This window comes from Impatiens glandulifera, chromosome 2 (assembly GCF_907164915.1).
Source record: "Impatiens glandulifera chromosome 2, dImpGla2.1, whole genome shotgun sequence".
Taxonomy (NCBI): domain Eukaryota; kingdom Viridiplantae; phylum Streptophyta; class Magnoliopsida; order Ericales; family Balsaminaceae; genus Impatiens; species Impatiens glandulifera.
In genome coordinates this window covers 57563437-57588614 of record NC_061863.1, presented here as the reverse complement: position 1 = coordinate 57588614, position 25178 = coordinate 57563437, and the positions used below count along the sequence as shown (strand labels likewise).

Sequence of the window (25178 nt, the reverse complement as noted above, 5' to 3'; positions counted from 1 at the left end):
TGAAGAACATGTACAATGCAAATCTGTTGGTCTTAAGGCAAACAATAATGTCAACTTCACTAGCTTGGAATAGATGCAAGGAAGACGGAAAATGTTGGAAGCTTTTTCATGTCACTAGGTAAGAATGATCCATTTTCTCAAAATGGATATTTATATACAACATCTGCCAGACTTAAAAAATGAAGAAGATACTACGGCTACAAAATTGTATAAACTCTCTCCCTCTCTTGCCAATTAAATTTGTGAAGTTTTGGATTGAGCTCCTTCTAGCTCAAGAGTAACTCAATGCGGACCACACAAGAGGTCAATGAAGGCTTGTTCTCTACATGGGATCGTGAGTCCACCTGTCGGGTGATTAAACCCGAATTCTTCTTCTGCCTTCTTTAGCAGACTTTGAAATGAAGGATTTTGCAAGTATGAAATGGGAAGCACAAATCGTCTCTTTTCGCACTCTCCTACATATACAGCAAAATGACCTTTTGGCACATCGACAACTGTTGTAATCCCCTGTGTCTTGGAGAGTACTTGCTTGAGGAATCTAATAGCCATGACCGTTCTTGTTGGAATGTCTGGGTTTATGTGATTTTGGATAATAAGGTAGTAGTGTAGTACCAACACCAATGCTTGACGAAATGATGGAGAGGATACTTTGGGTAATGCATATTTATAGAGATGGATAGATCCTCCTCCAAATGACTGATGACAACCACAGATATCTTTAGCGGTAGTTTCATTAGAAGATGGAACATCACAAGAAATATCACATGGCTTTGCCTCCTCATTTAATTCAAGTTTCAACTCTTTCTCTCTGTGGGGATCTATCTTACCAAATATTTATAACCTTGTCTGTTGGTAATATGTGGCATAGAGATGTTGACCTGATAGTATAATTTGAATTATCAAGAAATGTTAATGAAGTACTTCATATTGCCTGAGCATCAATAGAAGACATCTAGGAATGAGTCTTCCTACTACACTAAGTTTACTGAATGTAATTTTTTTTTCTAAAAGTAATTATTCAAAACAATTGGGTATAAAATTGAAGCTCTATATTATTTACCATTTGTTGTAGACTGCAATGTGATTAACGAGAATTAGCACCATTGATGTGCTATTATTACCTTCTGAGGGAGACTTGCCATTGATTGAACACTGATGGAGGTTTCTTTCCCTACAAACTCTGGAAATTTAAGCTTTGGACAATGCCATGTGACCCTTAACTAACTCTATTCCCAACCCACCCAACCTTAATGAGAATAGGAAGAAACTACACTAGAAAAATTTCCACATCCCCCCAAATAGTCAATAATCTGGTCAAGCAGGCTTATGTTTCTTCTTTTTCCTGTCGTGTGGGTAAGCTACAGCTGCCAGCTCCAAATATATCATGTATTTACTATTGATTTTCTTACGGCATCTCATGTGATCATCCACAACGTGTTTTTCCAAGTGTACCAACTTTTGTTGCTTAATCCTACAAGTGATAAAACTAAGCATATTGCTACAAATTCACAATATCTTCTGCGTATACATACATAATTAGCTATTTGTGTCTGCAAATGATGAATTAACTGAAATTACATGATTGAACAGTTAAGTTCATGATTCTTGAATCTTGATATATGGTTAAGGGTGCCAAATAATAAAATATAGTCAAGAAAAAGAATTGGATAAGTAATAGATTTATTGCAACAAGTAGAGATTCAAAATTTTGTATACTTCATGTAAAAAGATGAATGATACAAGTGTATCTTTGTGTACATGTACAATGTATTGGATTAGAAAAAAAAACTGTTGAATTCAGTGTCTTTAGTTAGTGGATTAGTACTCTATTTTATGTATTGTCCTTGTAGTTCATCAGTAATTCAATCTGCTGGCAATATCAATGAAATCTTCTTCTGTGCAGGGAATTGTAAGACCACCCATTGGGTGATCAAACCCAAACTCTTCTTCTGCCTTGCTTAGCAAACTCTGGAAAAAAGGATGCTTCAAGTATGCAATTGGGACTATGCAGCGCTTCCTCTCTGTCTCTCCAACATATACTGCAAGATATCCTTTGGGGACATCCGAGGACATTGGAGTTGACAGGGCTCGACGAATTGCCTGCTTTGCTTGAACAAGAACTGGCAAGCGAAAACCCATAGTTTCTGACAAGTACTGGTCTTTGGAAACGGAAGATGAAGTTTGAGATTGTTGGATGCATTTTTTGTGCGAGATATATATAGAGGTATTGTGATGCTCTGAATATTTTGTCTATCAAGTCAAGATCAATTTGGTCCACTGAGAAAGAACAATTTGGTCCACATAAAAACACATGTCAAGTGGCATCACATGGGATTGCTCATATAAAAAGCTGTAGTGCAGGTATCTACAATTCTTCATATCCTCATTGAGATTGGGTGGGAACATAATTATTTAAGGGTCACATGACATTGTCTCCAAAGGTTCTGAGAATTGGGGGTGACATAGACACCGAATGAGTGGTGTCATTAGATATATTAAACATATGTTTGTACTATGCAAGACGAACACTTTGAAACATAATTCTTTTTCATAAGGAGCTTTGGATGATTGAGCTTCTTCTTCTTTTTCCATTTCTTTGACACACGGGGCTTTCATTATAACTGGGTAGAGACACATTTAGTTCTTATAAAAAAGTTGAATGTGTCTTGTCTCAAAGATTTTCAACGCATTAGCCCAAAGTGCTTGTTGGTGACTTGTGAAGTTGATGTGTTTTGTGATCTTTGAAGAACAAAGTGCATTAATTGAAATAAAAGCACATCTGAGAAGGAATGGAGTGTTATTCTTAAGGTTGATATGGAAAAGGCATACATTATTTGATTGGAAGTCTTTGTAGGATAGGCAAACTGATGGAAATTTGGTATATATTAAGCATTTATATATCTGTTTGCTGGAATGAAAATGCACGTTGTCACAAACTTATGATTAGCTTTTGCTTATTCTATAGGTCTTTGCAAATGGTAAGTAAACTGAAATTCCACGATTAATCATTCAACCTCTAAGAATTCTTTGTACGTGGTTATGGTGTCAATCTATAAAACCCAACCAAGAAATAAATTATATAAATGAGAGATTTATGCAATTGGAGAGATTCAAATTCTGTATAATCTTCTTGCAAAAGAATAATGATACAAGTGCATACATCTATATTGTATTTGTCTCTCAATCTCATGAAAGTAGACTGGAACAAAAAAAAATGCTGAACTAAGGTTCTCTTGTTAGTTGTGTTAAAACTATAATTCTGTATTTCTATCACATCTGGTCATCAATTCAAGCTGCGGGTGATATCAATAAAATCTTCTTCTGTGCAGGGAATTGTAAGACCACCCATTGGATGATCAAATCCAAACTCTTCTTCTGCCTTGCTCAGCAAGCTCTGGAAAAAAGGATGCTTCAAGTATGAAATTGGAACTATGCAGCGTCTTCTCTCTGTTTCTCCAACATATACTGCAAGATGTCCTTTGGGTACATCGAAAGATTTTGGAGAAGATAGAGCCCTAAGAATCGTGTTCTTGGTTTGAACAATCACCGGCAAGCGAAAACCCATGATTTCAGACTAGTAACTGTTGTTGGTATTGGAGCAACTGATTGTTTATGAAAAAGAGATGAAGTGTGATGGTTGGATTGTGTTGCTGGGTGATATATATATGTAGAGTTAATAATGCATTGGTCTGATTTCTTTATTAAATATCAGTTGGTAAAGAGCAATTTGATCCACTGAAGAACACACATCATGGGAACATCACATGGATTTGTCTAACAAAATTTATTATTATATGTGGAACCGGTAGTTGTAGCTTACCCTCCTGACAGGAAATAAGATATATAGGCTTGTTTAGAAAACTATGTGGAGGATGTTAAAGTTTTTAGTAGTGTAATATTTACATTAAATTGATTTGGCGGTGACAGTTATGTAAGGATCACATGGCTTTGTCCAATGCTTAAAATTACCGAATTTGGAGGTCGGAAACTATCTGTATTAGTGTTAAACAATGATATGCCTTCATTGTACCCATGGCAAGTCCCTTTCAGAATATAATGGCAGAACACCTGATAAACCCTGTTTGCCAAGGGAACTTGAATTTAGATATATGAATATTGGATTTCCTTCACCTTTGTAACGTTTGAACGTATCTTGCGATCATTTTAATAAAAGTTGACCTTTTTTAAAAAAAAAACAATATGAATATTGGAACAAATTTGTACCAGACTACTTACTGGTTATGTTTATAGTTTTGTGAAGTAATTGCTTCCCCTCATACAAGTTAGAGTAATTGTAGGCATTGAATTATTTTTCTCTTTTAATATTTGATGCAAGTGTTAAATCTAGTTAATTTCCTACATCAGCTGTCAATATATTCATCATCAACAGTTGCATCAAGTTAATGTCATTCTCTTATTAGTAGTAAATCCATAATTGCTATATTATGCTAAAATCATATCAATAATATCTGTGTCAGGTTTGCTCAAACTCTGTCAAGTCCAAATACAAGTTTCTTCCGTGTTTCTTTGTGCATAAATTCATTGCCAGATTCATATTAATAGGTAAGGGACTAGAGAGTAAAATAAAGATGATAAATTTGGAAGGAAGCCAAAGAAATTAATTTTTAATTCTCAACTGTCTTCATCTTGCAAGTATAATGAGACTTTCTATGTACATTGATTTCTACTGGAAGACTTGTGTTATATTACAAACCGGAGTTGACCCAGAAAAAAATATATATCCCAAAACTGTTGAGATCAAGCTTTGTTGTCATTCAAGTTAGAAATCTTTATGCCAGTTAGGAGCTTCTGTTCTTTGGTGCTTATTATGAACAAGTCAAGTTGCAGGTTATGCCAACAAAGATTTCTTCTCTGCAAGGAATTGTCAGGCCACCCATTGGATGGTCAAATCCGAACTCCTCTTCTGCATGTCTTAACAATCTCTGGAATGAAGGATGGCTTAGATATGATATGGGCACTACGTGGCGTTTCCTCTCTTCTTCCCCCACATATACAGCAAGATATCCTCTGGGTACTTCTGAAGTTGTTGAAGTAGATAGAGCCCTTCGAATTGCATTCTTGGCTTGAACAATGATTGGCAAACGAATTCCCATATTTGAGATGATTGTTTTTTGTCAAAGAAAAGATGGGATTTTGATGTTAGAATGATTCTTAGAACTTGTAAGAGCAGAACACTTGAAAGAGAAGATGTTTTGATCTTAGACTATCAAAGTTCAACAAATATATAGAGAAAGAGCAATGGTTGCCTTCACTGACATGATAAGTCCATTGATAGAGACACTGACACCAGATTTGGTGCATCACATGGACTTGCCCACAACACATTCAACAGTAAGGAATAATAGAAGCCAGATTTCCTGGCCCAACAAAGCAAAGAAGTAAAGAACACATGGCTTTGTCTTTGGATGAGGACTTCTTCAAACTGACAAGATATAGATAGGACTTTTATTGTTGAAGGCTTGGAGTTGGAAAGACTTTAAGATAAGGAAGAGAGAGAGAGAGGAATGAGGTGACAGATGTATATATTATTATAATCGATCATGTTGGTCAGGTAAATGAATGGTCATTATGGTTTGGGGTGTGCTGAGACACCAACTGGCATTAGGACAGTTGATTAATTAGATGACAACTTATTATTAGGTCAAGTTGCAGTCATATATAGAATCAAAGGATAGTTACTGGTACTTGTAATGTTTAACAAAATGTACACTCAGTTAAGATTGCTGGCGGAGGAGCCACCTGAAAGATAATCTTTATTACAATGCAGCAAACGCGTTATTGCAACAGTCAGCAGCTGATCTGTTTGTTTTTGCAAAGGATTTCAAAGTCAAAAAGATTTTCCGAGTCAGCTATGTCGCTGTACCAATACTCATATCGACGATTCAACTTCTATCTCAAAACATTTTAATTGCATGATACAATACTAGCTTGTTAAAGATAAAGTTAGACAATTTCCAGTTTATAAACCAGATTTGTTTTCTTTTGCGCTTAGAGTTTATAAACCATATTGAATCAAAAGAGAGTGGATATCAGTTCTTCCTTTTCTTTTTTTTTCTGTGAAGAAAATTATGAAATTTTGATTACATAGACCCCTAATGTATAAATATACTTGATTTGAATTGATAACAGATTGCTAGAGATTGTGCTAGAAATTAGGCTTCTCTCTTCTCCTCTAATCTCAATTCTATGAAATGTTTTCTTTATATGTGGGTATGGTGTCAATCTATGAAACCCAACCAAGAAAATAAATTATATAAGTGAGAGTTTTATGCAATTGAAAGAGATTCAAATTCTATATAATCTTCTTGCAAAAGAGTAATGATACAAGTGTATACATCTATATTGTATTTGACTCTCAGTGTCATGAAAGTAGACTGGAACAAAAAAATGTTGAGCTAATTTTCTCTTGTTAGTTGTGTTAGAACTATACTTTCAGTCTTGTTTTTGCATCTGGTCATTAATTCAAGCTGCTGGTGATATCAATAAAATCTTCTTCTGCGCAGGGAATTGTAAGACCACCCATTGGGTGATCAAACCCAAACTCGTCTTCTGCTTTGTTCAGCAAGCTCTGAAAAAATGGATGTTTCAAGTATGAAATTGGAACGATGTAGCGTTTCCTCTCTGTTTCTCCAACATATACTGCAAGATGGCCTTTGGGTACATCGAAAGATTTTGGAGTAGATAGAGCTCTACGCATCGTGTTCTTGGCTTGAACAATCACTGGCAAGCGAAAACCCATGATTTCAGACTTTATAGTCTTTGGTATTGAAGGAACTGATTGTTTATGAACAAGATGAAGTTTGATGGTTGGATTGTGTTGCTGGGTGAGATATATATGCAGAGGTAATAATGCATTGGTCTGAGTTCTGTATTGAATATCAATTGGTGAGGAGCAATTTGGTCCACTGAAGAACATCACATGGACTTGTTTAACAATTTATATTTGTGGAGCCGATAGTTGTAGCTTACCCTCCTGACAGGAATGAAGAAATATATAGGTCTGTTTAAAAGACTATGTGGAGGGTGTTAATAGTCTAATATCCACATTAAGATGATTGGGTGGTGACAGTTATATAAGGTTCACATGGATTTGTCCAATGCTTAAAATTTCCAAATTTGAGAGGTCATAAACTATCTGTATTAATGATATGCCTTTATTGAACCCTTAGCAAGTCCCCTTCAGAATATAATGGTCTATCAATGAATAAAAAACCCCAAAACAGTAATGCCTTAATGGTGTCAAGAAAACGTACTGTCATCCCATTTCTAGGATGGAGGAGAAAGGCATCAAGTATGTAATATATATTAGGGCGCTAATAATATCATCTTATGAGATATGTTTATGCATATCATCATATGCATGAGTGACCATAAACTTTTACCAGACTACTTACTGGTTATGTTTTTAGTTTTGTCAAGTAATTGCTTCCCCTCATACAAGTTAGAGTAAGTGTAGGCATTGAATTATTTTTCTCTTTTAATATTTGATGCAAGTGTTAAATCTAGTTAATTTCCCACATCAGCTGTCAATATATTTATCATCAACAGTTGCATGAAGTTAATGTCATTCTCTTATTAGTAGTAAATCCATAATTGCTCTATTATGCTAAAATCATATCAATAATATCTGTGTCAGGTTTGCTCAAACTCTGTCAAGTCCAAATACAAGTTTCTTCCGTGTTTCTTTGTGCATAAATTCATTGCCAGATTCATATTAATAGGTAAGGGACTAGGGAGTAAAATAAAGATGGTAAATTTGGAAGGAAGCCAAACAAATTAATTTGTAATTCTCAATTGTCTTCATCTTGCAAGTATAATGAGGCTTTCTATGTACATTGATTTCTACTGGAAGACTTCTGTTATATTACAAACTGGAGTTGACCCAGAAAAAATTATAAATCTCAAAACTGTTGAGATCAAGCTTTGTTGTCATTCAAGTTAGAAATCTTCATGCCAGTTAGGAGCTTCTGTTCTTTGGTGCTTATTATGAGCAAGTCAAGTTGCAGGTTATGCCAACAAAGATTTCTTCTCTGCAAGGAATTGTCAGACCGCCCATTGGATGGTCAAATCCGAACTCCTCTTCTGCATGTCTTAACAATCTCTGGAATGAAGGATGGCTTAGATATGATATGGGCACTACGTGGCGTTTCCTCTCTTCTTCCCCCACATATACAGCAAGATATCCTCTGGGTACTTCTGAAGTTGTTGGAGTAGATAGAGCCCTTCGAATTGCATTCTTGGCTTGAACAATGATTGGCAAACGAATTCCCATATTTGAGATGATTGTTTTTTGTTAAAGAAAAGATGGGATTTTGATGTTAGAATGATTCTTAGAACTTGTAAGAGCAGAACACTTGAAAGAGAAGAAGATGTTTTGATCTTAGACTATCAAAGTTCAACAAATATAATAGAGAAAGAGCAATGGTTGCCTTCACTGACATGATAAGTCCATTGATAGAGACACAGACACCAGATTTGGTGCATCACATGGACTTGCCCGCAACACATTCAACAGTAAAGAATAATAGAAGCCAGCTTTCCTGGCCCAACAAAGCAAAGAAGTAAAGAACACATGGCTTTGTCTTTGGATGAGGACTTCTTCAAACTGACAAGATATAGATAGGACTTTTATTGTTGAAGGCTTGGAGTTGGAAAGACTTTAAGATAAGGAAGAGAGAGAGAGAGAGAGAGAGGAATGAGGTGACAGATGTATATATTATTATAATCGATCATGTTGGTCAGGTAAACGAAGGGTCATTATGGTTTGGGGTGTGCTGAGACACCAACTGGCATTAGGACAGTTGATTAATTAGATGACAACTTATTATTAGGTCAAGTTGCAGTCATATATAGAATCAAAGGATAGTTACTGGTACTTGTAATGTTTAACAAAAAGTACACTCAGTTAAGATTGCTGGCGGAGGAGCCACCTGAAAGATAATCTTTATTACAATGCAGCAAACGCGTTATTGCAACAGTCAGCAGCTGATCTGTTTGTTTTTGCAAAGGATTTCAAAGCCAAAAGGATTTTCCGAGTCAGCTATGTCGCTGTACCAATTCTCATATCGACGATTCAACTTCTATCTCAAAACATTTTAATTGCATGATACAATACTAGCTTGTGAAAGATAAAGTTAGAAAATTTCCAGTTTATAAACCATATTTGTTTTCTTTTGCGCTTAGAGTTTATAAACCATATTGAATCAAAAGAGAGTGGATATCAGTTCTTCCTTTTCTTTTCTTTTCTTTTTTCTGTGAAGAAAGTTATGAAATTGTGATTACATAGACCCTTAATTTATAAATATACTTGATTTGAATGGCTAACAGAATGCTAGAGATTGTGCTAGAAATTAGGCTTCTCTCTTCTCATCTAATCTCAATTCTATGAAATGTTTTCTTTATATGTGGTTATGGTGTCAATCTATAAAACCCAACCAAGAAAATAAATTATATAAGTGAGAGTCTTATGCAATTGAAAGAGATTCAAATTCTATATAATCTTCTTGCAAAAGAGTAATGATACAAGTGTATACATCTATATTGTATTTGACTCTCAGTGTCATGAAAGTAGACTGGAACAAAAAAATGTTGAACTAAGTTTCTCTTGTTAGGTGTTAGAACTATACTTTCAGTCTTGTTTTTGCATCTGGTCATTAATTCAAGCTGCTGGTGATATCAATAAAATCTTCTTCTGTGCAGGGAATTGTAAGACCACCCATTGGGTGATCAAACCCAAACTCGTCTTCTGCTTTGTTCAGCAAGCTCTGAAAATATGGATGCTTCAAGTATGAAATTGGAACAATGTAGCGTTTCCTCTCTGTTTCTCCAACATATACTGCAAGATGGCCTTTGGGTACATCGAAAGATTTTGGAGTAGATAGAGCCCTACGCATTGTGTTCTTGGCTTGAACAATCACTGGCAAGCGAAAACCCATGATTTCAGACTTGATAGTCTTTGGTATTGAAGGAACTGATTGTTTATGAAAAAGATGAAGTTTGATGGTTGGAATGTGTTGCTGGGTGAGATATATATGCAGAGGTAATAATGCATTGGTCTGAGTTCATTATTGAATATCAATTGGTGAGGAGCAGTTTGGTCCACTGAAGAACACATATCATGAGAACATCACATGGACTTGTCTAACAATTTATTATTATATGTGGAACCGATAGTTGTAGCTTACCCTCCTGACAGGAATGAAGAAATATATAGGCCTGTTTAAAAGACTATGTGGAGGGTGTTAATAGTCTAATATCCACATTAAGATGATTGGGTGGTGACAGTTATATAAGGTTCACATGGATTTGTCCAATGCTTAAAATTTCCGAATTTGAGAGGTCAGAAACTATCTGCATTAATGATATGCCTTTATTGAAGCCTTGGCAAGTCCCCTTCAGAATATAATGGTCTATCAATGAATAAAAATCCCCAAAACAGTAATGCCTTAATGGTGTCAAGAAAACATACTGTCATCCCATTTCTAGGATGGACGAGAAAGGCATCAAGTATGTAATATATATTAGGGCGCTAATAATATCACCTTATGAGATATGATTATGCATATCATCATATGCATGAATGACCATAAACTTGTACCAGACTACTTACTGGTTATGTCTTTAGTTTTGTCAAGTAATAGCTTCCCCTTGTATAAGTTAGAGCAATAGTAGGCACTCAATTATTTTCTCTTTTTAATATTTGGCGCAAGTGTGAATTCGAGTTAATTTCTTCCTACATGAGCTGCCATATATTCATCTTCAACAATTAGCTTCAAGTTTATGCTAACATGTATTCTCCTGCTCTAGTATGCTGAAATTCATAATGAATAATATCTGTGTCAGTTTTGTTCAAACTCTGTTAAGGCCAAATAAAAGTTGTTGCTTTGTTTCTTTATATCTATATGTTGTATTTGCATAAATCATTTTACTTAGAACATTGTCTTTACTCCATTGCCAGATTCAAATTGATAAGTAAGGGAGAAAAGGAAGATGACAAATTTGGAATAAAGCCAACAAAATTAAATTTTAATCCTCGACCTTTTTCATCTTGCAAGTATAATGAGACTTTTTATGTACATTCATTTCTTACAGGAAGAATTAATTTTGTTATACTACAAACTGGAGTTGACCCAGAAAAAAATATATATCCCAAAACTGCTGAGATCAAGCTTTGTTGTCATTCGAGCTAGAAGTCTTCATGTTAGTTGTGAGTTTTTGTTCTTTGATGTACTTCTTATGAGCAAGTCAAGCTGCAAGTTATGCCAATGAAGGTTTCTTCTCTGCAAGGAATTGTCAGACCGCCCATTGGATGATCAAATCCGAACTCCTCTTCTGCATGTCTTAACAGTCTCTGGAATGAAGGATGGCTTAGATATGATATGGGAACTACGTGGCGTTTCCTCTCATTTTCCCCCACGTAAACAGCAAGATATCCTTTGGGTACTTCCGAAGCTGTTGCAGTAGATAGAGCCCTTCGAATTGCACTCTTGGCTTGAAAAATGATTGGCAAACGAATTCCCATATTTTAGACAATTGCTATTTGTTAAAGAAAAGATGGAATTTTGATGTAAGAATGCTTTACTTGTAAGAGCAGAACACTTGAATGAGAAGAAGAAGCTTGATCTTAGACTATCAGAGTTCAACAAATATATAGAGGAAGAGCAAGGCAAGGGAAGGTGCATCACATGGTCTTGTCCACAACAGTAAGTTAAAGAATATATGGAAGCCAGCTTCTGTGGCCCAACAAATTAAAGAAATAAAGATCACATGGCTTTGTCTTTGGGTAAGGACTTCTTCAAACTTGCAAGAATCAGAGAGGACTTGTATTGTTGAAGGCTTGGAGTTATAGTCTATAGTATGAAAAGACTTCTAGATAAGGAAGAAAGAGATATGTGACAGATGTATAAACAAAGGGTGATTTTATAGCTTGGGTTGTGCTGCTGAGACACCAACTGGCATTAGGAGACAGTTGATTTAGATGATAGGGGCCAACATATTATTAATAAAACTAAGCTTATGGATTGGAATTTCTTAATATGCCAGTCATACTGATGTATGTCAGCAACACAAAATAAAAATGCACATTTCTACAAACTCGCAGGACGTCCTGCCTCTCTCTACATATATACATAATTAGCAATTTGTGTCTGCAAATTGTAAACTAAAACTCCATTGTTGAAAAGTTAATTCTAGGGTTCTTGATATGTGGTTAAGGTGACAAAATAATAAAATCTAGTTAACAAAGGGAATTAGAGAAGTCGGGTATTTATTGCAACAAGTGGAGATTCAAATTCTATATACTTCATATGAAAGATGAATGGTCAAGTTTTATTTATAGACTTCCCCTGTTCCATTGTTGCAGAAAGATTTACTTGATTGATTAGATTATAAAATTATCCCTTTGAAGATTAACAGATAAGTCCTTGAAAACTGACTAGAATAAAACTTTACAGTTCGAGATTTATTTTATGGTTGATAGATGAATTAGGAAACTGTAAAATTGGAGAAACTAGCTAATCGAGGAACTCAATGAATTATTCGAAAGTGTTTAGTCAAAAGAATGAAATACCAATGAAAATCATTTTATTAATGACCATGAGGCTCAAAGAACAAATCAAGAGAGCAATCTTAACAAAAGTAGACAAAATATGCCAGGAATCTGTAGCACGCAATGAGTATGCAGCTAATTTAGTTATTATTACACATAATCTAGAATCAAAACAAAACAAATCATATAACCTCCTGTATTATATAATAAAGCAAAGTTAAGAAGCCACCAACAGAAGAGAGTCATGCTAGTTTTCATTCATTCTTTCTTCCCGATGCCATGAGACATGTTATAGATCCCTCGTCCCTGCGGATATTTTTTACCAATAAACAAAAACATCAAAATTAGTCCCAAGACAGCTTTAAAAAATATGGTAAACAGACTAATTGCTCACAATTAGAAAAAGGGAAGTTGCTGCAAAGGCTGCTGGGATGGCAACAGAAGTGATCTTATCAAATGGGCCTTTCAGGTAAGTATGCTTTGAGATGTTTTGGAAGTACTTTTGTTTTTCAAAAAGCTTCTCTCTTGGCCTGAATGGTTCCTCTGGTGCTGACGACATCCTGTATGTATCATATTATCCAATGTTGTCATTTAATGGGAGATGAGAAATCATCTCTTCACAAAATCTTCTTGATTGCAAATATAAAATCAACTCACAGGCTCTAAGCACTAAATTGTTTTCATTTTTTAGTTTGCAAATACACTTGATCAAATCAGAATCCAAGTTTAGCACGACAAATTTCTGATTTGTTTTCACATAAGCAGAACTAATAACATCTGAAGTGAAAGTAAAACTCAAGATGATTGATTTGTAACACAGAATAGATGTCAGTAAATATGCACCCATCTTATATTGTAGTTTCTCATGGAAGAGAATAACAACTTTCCAAGACTGCTAAAAAATCAGAGAGGCATGTTTTACATGAATGAACAATTGAATCTTATTAAGAAAAGAAGTATCAAACCTTCAACAAGTAATTGATTTTGGTCTTCTTAGAGTAATGGACACTGAAATTAAGCTCCTTTGCATTATAACAATCCTAAAGACATATCACTTCAGATTGAAGTTTTAATTTTCAACCCCATAAGGATTAATGTTTATAAGCTAGTTCTAAGTTACATCATCACTTCACACTGTTCTGGGGGGCTTCAAAAAGGGGGTTAAACAAGCAATACTGTTTATGGTTAGAATAATCTACAAGATGACTTTCCTTGTATGTTTTGATCAAAGATCAGTACCACAAAAAAGGGCACATTTGATCATTTCTCCAAAACAAAGAAAAGTGTAAAAGTTTGTTAACAATTTGTTTGATCTTCAAGTGCACTATCTACTTCATCAATTATCTACTACTTGACAAGGAAATGCAAATACAAGATATAGACATAGAATCCCAGACTGACTTGGCCCAGTAATCACTATCTTTGGCTAAGACTAAGAGTAGAGATGACAATTGCTGGGATGTGGAATCGAAGGAAATCCAAGACCCTCAGACAGATTGATTGATTAATTAATAAAGGATAGATAGGTTAATCCATCTACGGGTTCAAATTTGATCGGAGATCCAAGTTCCACAAAGTAATTAGAATACAAGAAGACTAAACAAAGTTTATTATCCAGATCCAACAATACATTTCTTTTCTTTGAACATAAACATGATATGACATATCCATTTTCAGTACGGATCAATCAAATGTATGAAAGATGAGATCGGACGATTTTTTTACATACCTCGTTCGTTCTTGCTGAAATTTGACGATAAGAGATGAAAATTGTTAATGTTAGTTTCGGATATCCGGTTAGACAAAGGGTTGACAATGGAGGGAGCTCTTTTTTTTTTTATATATAAGTAATTAGTTTAAACTATCATGTATAACGTGTATTTACACGAGTAATAATATAAAAAACCGTGAAAAAAATATTACGATAAAATTTTTATGAACGGTCAACCTACTATTCGATCCAAGTATCCATTTACTCTCACATATATCCAAATTAACCACAGCTCTCGACCCCGCAATCCGAACACTTTAAAAATTAAACATCATTATATATATAGATGAGAAAAATGATATCAAATTCTTCATTTATTTATTTATTTATGAATTATTTTATATTTATATTTTATTCTAAATAAATATTATTTTTTTTTATAAGAGATTAGATTTTAAAAATATAATTTTATAATGTTTTAATTTTATAATGTTAAAAAATAGTTTTTAATTTTTATAATATATTTAAATGATTACAAAAATTGATTTTAATTTGTAAAATAATTTTATAATTTTTGATTTTTTTTAAAAAATAATTATTTAAAGTTATAAATATTTTTAATTTTATTATTATTTTTGTTAATAAATTAAGTGATGTGAATAGAATGAAAAGTTATGTGATAAATATTGATTTTAATTATTTATCTAAGTTGAGATTCTAAAATTTATAATGATTTTGAATGAGCAAGTTAAACTAATATTCAATTAATTCAAACAATCCACCTTGGATAAGAGAATAATTAAATAAATAAAAAAATAAATAAAAACATTCTTCAAATCATAAATTAAACTTATTTAATTCATATTTTTTATATAAAATATAATTATTTTTAATTAGATTTTATTTGTTATTTTTTTAAATATATAAATAATTATAATGGTGAGTTGATAAAATAAGAGTTTTTTAAATGACTAGTTATTTTGTATGAATACGTTGTTTCATTTATGGTCTCTATCTCAATTTCTCACACTCACATGAGTTTAAAATTTAAGCCTTACCAATCTCTATACATTTATGTCGCAGGAAAATACAGAAATTGTTGTCAGGTAAGCTTAAATTTTTTTTCCAAATATTCACGTAAAAGTCGAAAAATAAAAAACAATTATCTCGTTCAAAGTAACAAGCTGCTATAGTAATTTTGACTAATAAATTCACATAAAAAGAAATTATAACAAAACACATTTTGTGTTTAAACTTAATTTTATCTCTACTTCATTCAAATTTAAACTTATAATCTCATTTTATTAATTTTCATTTTTTTATTTAATCTCTTTCTAAATATTTTATTCATTATCTCTCATTTATTTTATTTATTTTTAATTTTTTTATAAAATTATTATTATAATAAAATATACATTTGAATATATTTTTATTTATTATTTATAATATATATCTTAACATATAAAATAATTAAACAAAATATTAAATATAAATACACTATAATATTTTTTAATTTATAATTATAATTTTTAAAAATCAAACTAGTCTTAATTAATTATATTAAAGTACTTATTACAATTAAGAGAATTAATCCATGTCTAAAATAATAGTGAGAGAAAGGAGATTATGAATTTTAAAATATTATTAAATATTTATATATATATATATATATTATATTAAATATATTTAAAATTATATATTTATAAAATTAATATATTCATCTAATTTATTTTAAAATATAATTTATTTAAATTAAGTCATTTATTCATATTTAAAATTATATATTAACAAAAATTTATAAAAAATAATATATTATAATTTATTTTCAAATATACTATTTTTTAATTTAAACTATTTATTAATATTTAAAACTAAATTAATAAATATATATAACATTGTATATATATATATATATATAATATTATAAATATAAAAAATAAGTAAGTTAAGCGTATAAAGTTAATCAAATATACATAAATTTGACGATTAAATAAAGTAAGATAATATCAAAATATACACGTGCGAATAAGCGAAATAAATTGAGAATAAACTGAATCAAACTAACCAAATATGTACAATAATGTGATTTAAAAAATTACCCACTAGATAAAAGATAATATTGCTTTTATTATTTTTAAAAGATTATAATATATTTATAACGGTAATACATTTATGTTAATTGTTTTAATGAGTTAATTATTTATTATAAATTATTATTATACATAAAATAAATAAACATAATTTGAGAAATAAAAAATACCCACAAATTATAAAATTTTTAAGATAATCATATAAACAAATCATAAAAATAATTATCACCCAAATAATTATTATATACAAACGAGATAATAATAATTAATACATCTAGAACTTGTTTGATATTAAATATTTTATGAAATTTTATCAAAAAAATGAAATAAAGAGGTATAATTGTATAGTATACCTTAGAGAATTCTTGTGTGTCGTTTGGATTTGAGTTTTTAAAAAAACCCAAATAATTATTACAAACAGCCGTATGTATTATTTTAATATTAAAATAATAATTTTTCTTTTTTCTTTATTTACCCTTCTAATTAATTATAATTTTTCATCTTTTTCCTTTAAATATTTAATATTTAAAATATAAATTTAAAATAAAAAAGGTATTTTAGTTTTTTTGGAAATTATTTTAAATAATTGAATAAATAAGAAGTGATTGATTTGAAAAGTGACTGGATAGAAATTAAAAAAAAAAACTTACAAAAACAAGGCCTTAGACTTATTTAGGGTTTTTATTAAATCATCATAGTTATAATATGAATCTGGAATTTTCGTCTTAACAATATAATTCCTATCACTAAAAAAACCAAGAAAAAAAAAAAAGTCAAATTACACCGAGGAAATATGCTAGCCTTGATGCCTTGATCGGATTAAAAACATCCTCGCGCTCCATCTTTCTTAGGTGAAAACATATAAGGTATAAAATAATAAAATATTATTCATTTAATATTTTATTCCTGAAATAATAAAATATTATTCATTTAATATATTCTCTCATTTTCTATCTCATATATTTAAAGAGTAAAATATTATAAAAGAAATTCAAAACTTTTTTTTATCTAATAACTCAAATAAAATTAAAAAATTAAGCAAGCTCTAATCGTATCCATCCATCTTCCTAAATCTCAACCAAATAGTAATCTCTCAAACCCTCTCTCTTTCTATATCCAAATAATAGATTGGGACTTAGGAGTTATTTGTAATTTGGACCTGGTTTTTTAATTTCATAATTAGATTTTTTGATGGAGGTAAATTACAAGTTGGAATCTCTTCTTAACCTTATAATTTAAGGTTTTTTATTGGGTTAATGGTAATTTAAGACCTCTTATTTTGAGACTCACAATTTGAAACTCCGCATTGTCAGGTTGGTACAAAATAAAGTTTTACCCTAACGGACATGAACGTCCGTCAAATGTAGTACGTGGTATTTATAATTAAAATTTTAATAGTGACACATAATTCTAAATGCCTTAAACTCGACTCAACTTTATTTCATCGTGATATAAAGACGAGGGGAGTCAAGATAGGATGAGGGTAGTCGAGCGTTGCGAAGTAAATGGTAAGGGAGTATAACTAGGGTGCAAGAGATGTAGTCGGGGATAGAGTTTAATTTGAGTTGGGATGATGGTAGTGTTTTCTATTTCAATTTTTATTTTTAATGAATTGACATTTATTATAAAAAAATATGTGACATTTAGATAGATGTCATTAATTATAAATATCACTTAATACATTTTTTTCACTGACGTTTATGTCCGCGGGGAGAAAACTTCATTTTGTATGAACTTGATAATCAAAATTTTAAATTATGAAGTTCGAAAGAATATGTCCTAAGTTGTAATTGACGATAATAAGGAGCCTTAAATTATGAAGTTAAAAAGAAAAGGTCCCAAATTATAATTGAATCTAATAAAAAGTCTCAAATTGTAAAATTAAAAAAAAAAATCCCAAATTATCCTTAACCCACAATAATGAGCATTAATTTGTTATTTTGGTCCTATAAAAATTTCAAAATTCTGGGTGGGCCTAACCCATATGTTCTGTATCCGTATGTCGGTAAGTTTTTATTTTATTTTTGGAATTATAATTAAAATACTCATGTAACTTTCAGAACTCCTTATTTGTTTTTTTAAAATAGTAAAATATGAGACTCAAACACATTACCTTAATTATATGAATTTATACATTTTTGTACCCAATTTTGGTCTTTATAAATTTTAGAACTATATTGAGCATCCAAACTTAGCAAATTACACAATAATAATAAATATGAGCATTTAATTCAAAATTTAAATATATTAAAAAAAATATATCATTTTTAAATAAGTTAGTAAAATTTTGAAAATGTGAATTTAAAAAAAAAATGAAAATCTACATTGGAAATGGGTGAAAATGAATGGGTGGTAATTGGAAGTTCCCTGCCGCACGTGAAGGCGTATGATGGTGTTTGTATTGTTCGTACGCATTGTCGGATTCCATTTTCTTTTCTTCAAATCATTCCCTTGCTTTATTTTATTTTATTTATTTCATCAAATATCAAAATAACATACAACCCCATCTACTCAAATCTAATTTGATTTTTTAAATCACAACATCATTTAATTTAAATATAATGACAATATAAATAAAATTAATTTTCACTAAGAAAGGAATAAATTTTGATTCACAAATTATACATGAATATGAATTTGATTAAAATCTATCTACTAGTTTTTTTTTTAAATATTCTAACTAAATTAAAATGTTATTATTACGACAGAGTTACCTAGCGGGTAAAGTTGGGTTATAACCCAGGTTAAATTTTTTAAAACAATATAAATATATATTAATTTTTTATTAATTTTAATATAATTAATAATACAAATTACAGATTAAAATAATAATTTATATAAATATAAGGGTAAAATAATATTTTACATTTCTTAATTTTAAACTATTTTAAAATTTGAATAAGTTAAAATATTGATTTGGTTCGAAATTTAATTGATATATTATTTATTTTTCCAAAACGATTTATAGGCATTAATATTCTATAATTGTCGTCTCGAGTAATCTGTTTTTACCACGATTTTGTATTATTTTTCTTTTTATTATTTTCATGTTTTGTTTTCTTTTCTTATATTCTCACAAAACTAGGTTAAAATCTACTAAATTAAATTTTCATATTTTTTTTATTTATATAATTAGTTTTTTCTTATTTAAAACCTAATAAATTTAACTTCTCACGTTTTCTTAACTTAATTTTTTTTTTCTAACCTATAATATTTTTAATTTGAGATTTTTTTTGGATTCGTCCTTGGTTATGTGTATTGTGTTATCTAGTGTCATGGTGATGTAAGGTATGTATTTGCCTAGAAATACCTATTTTTTTATGACCAATTATATATATTTTGAATTTTGAACACTTCATATATTGTCAATAAATTTATAAAGAAAATAACTAACCAAGTTAATTTTGACAATAAGTTATTATACATTTTTATATTATTTTTAAAAAGTGTTAAAAAAAATAAAAATTACATATAATTCCATCTAATATTCAACTTAAAAGACATACTTGATTATTGGGATGTGCTAACTTACCTTACAAAATAAATTCTGAATTTAAATGATTTGAATACTAGATAAATTAGGTTGAAATGTAAAACTTCAAAAAAAAAAAATCATAATCTCACTCACTTATTATGAAATTTGTATTTTATTTAAGAGACCAAACGGTCATGCGTTCATGCGTTCGATTTTATTGAAAACGTTTTGAGTTTAAGAGAGAACATGTTTGTATTTATTATTATTATTTAAAAACTCCATGCTTATACTTAGTTCAATCAAATACTAACTCCACTAGGTTAGCCTGTTTAGGCATACCATTGTAGTATCATGATCATTGATATCAAAATAATAACTTTATTAAATAAAATCTAATTCTAGCAAGAAACCATACAAATGGAAAAAAAAATCTTATATAACATAATAATGCATATCAAATAACATTAAGGGAGTAATTAATTTTCTTTAATGAATGGGCAAATTAATTAAGTGAAAATAGCAAATACTATATTTTGTACAATTACTATGCAAGATTCCTTAAAGATAAGAATTGCAATTATATATGTCACAGCACGTGTAGAGACATGGAGAAAATGTCCAACCAACCCAACCATTAAAAGGAAATAAATACAGTGAATTTTTTTGACTACCTTTCACAAGACAACTCCATCACCACACACAAACACAAAGTAGCTAGCTAGCTAGGCTCAGGCTCTGTTGGACAATAATTCAAAGCTTAATTATTCAAATATATACTTATACAACATTAAAATCCATAACATTCTCGTGTTTAAAACATTTTAAGTTAAAGTAAAAGTTTATATATATATTGGATTATTTGAAAATTTAGATAGAAAAGGGGCCGGGCATGCATGATGCATTGCATGGAGTGGGACAGAGTTAATTAGTGCAGATATGGTGCGGGTGCAGATGGAGCTTTGTACAAAAGAATAAAACATTATTAGGCAGTGAAAGATATTCGTGTCTGAATAAAGTTGAGACTGACTTTCAATGCTGCCAAAGACTGTTTTAAAATTTGCACATGACAACTGTACTCATGAAATCTCTCCTTCAAATAATTGAGATGGATCGATGGATCGAGCCCATTATAAATACATAAATAAACGTGACAGCCTTTGCCTGATCATATCATCTATCATATTCATGGCTGAGTTCAAGCACTTGGTGGTGGCTAAGTTCAAGGAAGGAGTTGTTCTTGATGAGATTTTGAGTGGAATGGAGAAGCTTGTTTCTGATATTGAATCTGTCATATCATTTCAATGGTAACACCTAGCTAGCTAAATCATTCTATTAATTATATATAAGTTATAAATATATTATATATTTTAAAATAATTACAGGGGAGAAGACATTGAAAGCTTGGATATGCTAAGGCAAGGATACACACATGCTTTCATGATGACATTCAAGAGCAAGGATGAGTTCAATGCATTCCTTGGCCACCCCAAGCACCTCGAATTCTCGGAAACTTTCTCCCAAGTTATCGAAAAGATTGTCGTCCTCGATTTCCCTGTTGTTCTATCCAAGTCGCCTTCGCCTCCGCCCCCACCGCCGCCTGCATAATTTTATTATTCCAATCTATAATAATAATAAGTGTTATGCCTCCCTTGATCACTTCATGTATGCATTTCTATGAATTATTATTATCATTGTATGAGCAGCCTTAATTAATTTCCCAGTTTCTGCTTCCCTTTTTTATTTCATATTGCAGTTGCATATAATTAATCATTAATTGATTTAAACTGAGCCACCTAAAATGGGTTGATATGACTTCTTTTTATTTACATTTACCCACAATTAACTATTAAAATTACTATGTTACTTATATTATATTCAACAACAACAATAAGATCACAAATGAGGTTATACAAAATCTTTGGAAACAAGCAATGAGAACGATTGGAAGAGATTTTGTCTATAGATGATTTGATTTTAAAATAACATATATGATGTTCTTTGAAGTTGATGGTGACATTTAACCTAATAATTATTCCTTTTAAGAAGAAAAGATGAAAAGGCTCCCAAAGTGGAGGTCCCCACAATAAATTTCTCTGCTTGCCACTTCCAGATTAATTTGTACTTTGGGAGAGCCTAGAATATTTCTTATTGTCATTGCAATTGTTTCTAATGTAAAATATATAGTTCAGACATTAATAGAATTAAAAGACTAAGTATTAATTAAGAACCCTAACTACTATCACTTTCTTTATGACTTGAGCTAACACAATATTTTGTTTTAATTTAGAACTTTTGAAATAGATACCTCACCCTTGATAGCTGCACTGAAATAATTAAAGGGTTCATGGCAATAGGTTTGTATGTAGAGAATTCAAGTATATTATAGAGACCCATATAAAAAGATTGGTTTATTTGAGAAATGCCATTTTTGTACTTTTGGAAAAAAAATATATAATTTTTATTTATGCTTCATTATATTGAATTGTATCTCTTCATTTTCACTACATTTTTATAATTTCGAAAAAACTAAATTGAATGAACAACTAGAGATGCAATACAACCTAAAAATGGCAATGTCCAAACCAATATTTACTTCAGGCTCAATTATTATTACTAATTTTAAAATATTAATCTATATATTTATTTTTTGAAAATGTTCACAACTCAAACTAGCGGTTAATGTAGAACCAGTATTGGTTAATATATTAATTAATTTAATTGATGAAAATAATATATAAAAGGACTAATAGAAATTGAACTGGGCCTGATCTCCTGATTAGAACTACTAAATTAGGTTCCTGATTGACCCAGGCAGATCAGTACCAAAGGCCCATATTCGGTCTGACATTTTATTTAAATAAAGGTTGATATTTTTAACAACTGTCCAAGTAGAGTTTTACATTTTTTTCTGTTAGTTAGATAATGTTATATGACCCATTAATTAATTAATGGTAGAATACAGTAAGTATCAAGGCATGACAGTAAGTAAAATTTTTTGTTCAGATGTCAATTAATGCCGCCACATGTTTTATTAATTTAAATATTAATCATTCTTCAAGACAAAGCAGTTTAGCTGCCAAATCTTTTTCTACACTTTTGATTATTGAAGTTTATTGAACGTTTTACATTAATTCATTTTCTTCAATATTTTAATGACCATATATCTATATCTAATTCATTCTAACTATTTCCAAAAATTAACATAACCTACCCATTTGTGTATGCAACACATTTATAAACTACACGTTACAACATTTTTTTATTCAACTTATTCGTTTTAGCTTATTTCATATGTTTAATAAAATTTAGTTTATTTTAATTGATAAAGTTGGATATATCCAACCTTATATATTTGATTCAGCTTGTATAACAAGTTTATTTATTTGTATATTACTTTTTATATTTGTAATAATATTTAATATTATATATATATATATATATATTATTAATAATTTTTTTGTTATTTCAATATATTAATTAACTTATTTTTTAAAATAATTAAGTAAATAATTTTTTTATATACTCTCTTTATTGTCTATTTTTATTATTTGATTTATTCATTGTAAACATTTATAAAATTTAATTTATTAATTTTTTTAACAATTATATTAAAAAATATATAATATTATAATAAAGTTCTAAAATCTCGCATACATTTTTAATATTTTTGTTGTTAATATTTTTATTTATTATGTGTTATCTAAAAAAGTATAATTAATATTTTAAATAATAAATAAAAATAAACTGAAAGAATATATTTACATAAAATAAATTTATAACGTGACATTGTATTTGTGTAAAATATATATATATATATATTTATTATTACTATAATAATTTTAGAGAAATTTACAAAAACTAATAATGAAAAAAATGGAAAAAAATAGATGAATAAATAAATAAAAAATATTAAAAGGTGATGAGAAAAAAATATTATTATAAACTTTCGCTAAAGACAAAATATGTTTGATTATAATTTTTGTGTTAATTTATTATGTAAAATTAGTGTAATAAATTATTACGTAAACCGCTAAACAACGTTCAGATTAAAATGTTGAAACAAACACGTCCATTTTGTGATCATGTTTGTCTTTATTGCAGATCTGACTTATAATACTGCATGCTCCATATTTTTTTATTTTTTTATACGCTAATCTTGTATAAGTTTTATTTCTATCAAGTTTTGTTCTCAATATATATAGAAAAGAAATTGTTTGGAGGGTAAAAGTGAATTATTAAATAGCTTGTAAAGACGGGATAGCACAAGTTTGTAAAATTTCACAAATAATTTATTTCTCATTTTTTAGTTGTTTTGTTCTAAATTTTATAAAAATCAAATAGTGTACATTTTAAACTACAATTTATTTTATTTAGAAATTTAGCATGGACAGTTGTTGCTCCACATCAGTCGTACTTAAATAAAAGAATACTTAAATAAGTTTGGATGCGGTTGGGATTGAGCCTACTTAGTGCTGGCTTCAAAATCAATCTTTTACACATAAAACAATCCAAATTAAAATGAATGGTAATGGGAAAACGTGATGATTTTCAATTAATAAAGGTTTTAAATAAATATATATAGTATAAATGTGTACTATCTAGCTTTTAAGCCAACAACCATTTGAAACTTCCATGACTTAATCAAACCTTCAGTGCAGAAAATAATAAATACTATTTTAAGGATCACTACTGGTTATAAGCATGTGCATAAATTAAAAATTGCTTTCATTCCGGATGCAATAATTCACATTCACGTGACAATTTTTTCTTTCTTTGAAAGACGGATGTCCCATTAATGTTCGTTATAGAGATAATTAATATATGCTTGTCAAAACAAAACAAAGCACATCTATTTATAGGTTAATTATAACCGGTTTTCAAGACAAAAGTAGAAAAAAAAAAAACATAAAGGTTCACTTTATTTGTCTAAATAAATAGCCCAAATTATGACATATAAGTTAAATAACATATAATAAAAATATAAGAAATCTTCTTTATAATATGATTCATGTCCCAATTTAACATAAGGTGTTTATGATAATTAAATTCAATACTTTTATCTTTAAAACAAAATCTTGACATTTTATAAACTATTATAATTTATAATTTTGTTGTATTGATGTTCAAATATTTTGTAAAATTCTTTTGATACAATTTTATTGATTCGTTCAACTTATTCTAGTTTAATACTCATAGGAATTAGTGTTTTATTAACCCTAAACAAATTGAATGTTGATTGACTAGATCATCTATAATTATATTTTTGTATAACTAATTATGCAGGTTATTGTTGACACCATGTGGCCAACTAAGATAGACTTAGTCAAGATATTG

General features: G+C 29.9%; 10 protein-coding genes across 10 annotated transcripts; 1 reads left to right on the top strand and 9 right to left on the bottom strand.

The window, feature by feature from the left end:
- Positions 1 to 17: 17 nt before the first annotated feature.
- On the bottom strand, positions 18 to 641 carry LOC124923852 (auxin-responsive protein SAUR21-like). Its single transcript, XM_047463827.1, has one exon. It carries the CDS (start codon positions 547 to 549, stop codon positions 283 to 285), a length of 267 nt encoding a protein of 88 aa, XP_047319783.1. The 5' UTR covers positions 550 to 641; the 3' UTR covers positions 18 to 282.
- A 1067-nt stretch (positions 642 to 1708) lies between these two features.
- LOC124923849 (auxin-responsive protein SAUR21-like) lies at positions 1709 to 2167 on the bottom strand. The gene has a single exon (XM_047463824.1). It carries the CDS (start codon positions 2137 to 2139, stop codon positions 1855 to 1857), a length of 285 nt encoding a protein of 94 aa, XP_047319780.1. The 5' UTR covers positions 2140 to 2167; the 3' UTR covers positions 1709 to 1854.
- A 948-nt stretch (positions 2168 to 3115) lies between these two features.
- On the bottom strand, positions 3116 to 3618 carry LOC124923851 (auxin-responsive protein SAUR21-like). Its single transcript, XM_047463826.1, has one exon. The coding sequence runs from the start codon at positions 3563 to 3565 to the stop codon at positions 3284 to 3286; it is 282 nt and encodes a 93-aa protein (XP_047319782.1). The 5' UTR covers positions 3566 to 3618; the 3' UTR covers positions 3116 to 3283.
- A 987-nt stretch (positions 3619 to 4605) lies between these two features.
- LOC124927583 (auxin-responsive protein SAUR21-like) lies at positions 4606 to 5523 on the bottom strand. The gene has a single exon (XM_047468028.1). It carries the CDS (start codon positions 5112 to 5114, stop codon positions 4827 to 4829), a length of 288 nt encoding a protein of 95 aa, XP_047323984.1. The 5' UTR covers positions 5115 to 5523; the 3' UTR covers positions 4606 to 4826.
- Positions 5524 to 6295: 772 nt separating this feature from the next.
- LOC124927584 (auxin-responsive protein SAUR21-like) lies at positions 6296 to 6926 on the bottom strand. Its single transcript, XM_047468029.1, has one exon. It carries the CDS (start codon positions 6758 to 6760, stop codon positions 6479 to 6481), a length of 282 nt encoding a protein of 93 aa, XP_047323985.1. The 5' UTR covers positions 6761 to 6926; the 3' UTR covers positions 6296 to 6478.
- An 868-nt stretch (positions 6927 to 7794) lies between these two features.
- LOC124926942 (auxin-responsive protein SAUR21-like) lies at positions 7795 to 8482 on the bottom strand. Its single transcript, XM_047467276.1, has one exon. The coding sequence runs from the start codon at positions 8291 to 8293 to the stop codon at positions 8006 to 8008; it is 288 nt and encodes a 95-aa protein (XP_047323232.1). The 5' UTR covers positions 8294 to 8482; the 3' UTR covers positions 7795 to 8005.
- Positions 8483 to 9493: 1011 nt separating this feature from the next.
- On the bottom strand, positions 9494 to 10189 carry LOC124926716 (auxin-responsive protein SAUR21-like). The gene has a single exon (XM_047466997.1). It carries the CDS (start codon positions 9954 to 9956, stop codon positions 9675 to 9677), a length of 282 nt encoding a protein of 93 aa, XP_047322953.1. The 5' UTR covers positions 9957 to 10189; the 3' UTR covers positions 9494 to 9674.
- Positions 10190 to 10962: 773 nt separating this feature from the next.
- On the bottom strand, positions 10963 to 11626 carry LOC124926715 (auxin-responsive protein SAUR21-like). Its single transcript, XM_047466996.1, has one exon. The coding sequence runs from the start codon at positions 11540 to 11542 to the stop codon at positions 11255 to 11257; it is 288 nt and encodes a 95-aa protein (XP_047322952.1). The 5' UTR covers positions 11543 to 11626; the 3' UTR covers positions 10963 to 11254.
- Positions 11627 to 12581: 955 nt separating this feature from the next.
- LOC124927300 lies at positions 12582 to 14385 on the bottom strand. Its single transcript, XM_047467693.1, has 3 exons — positions 14298 to 14385; positions 12963 to 13128; positions 12582 to 12874 (listed from the first exon to the last, which is right to left on the bottom strand). Exons 2-3 carry the CDS (start codon positions 13125 to 13127, stop codon positions 12827 to 12829), a joined length of 213 nt encoding a protein of 70 aa, XP_047323649.1. The 5' UTR covers position 13128; positions 14298 to 14385; the 3' UTR covers positions 12582 to 12826.
- Positions 14386 to 20988: 6603 nt separating this feature from the next.
- LOC124927476 (stress-response A/B barrel domain-containing protein At5g22580-like) lies at positions 20989 to 21573 on the top strand. The gene is made up of 2 exons (XM_047467892.1): positions 20989 to 21148; positions 21227 to 21573. Exons 1-2 carry the CDS (start codon positions 21030 to 21032, stop codon positions 21447 to 21449), a joined length of 342 nt encoding a protein of 113 aa, XP_047323848.1. The 5' UTR covers positions 20989 to 21029; the 3' UTR covers positions 21450 to 21573.
- The last annotated feature ends 3605 nt before the right edge of the window (positions 21574 to 25178 follow it).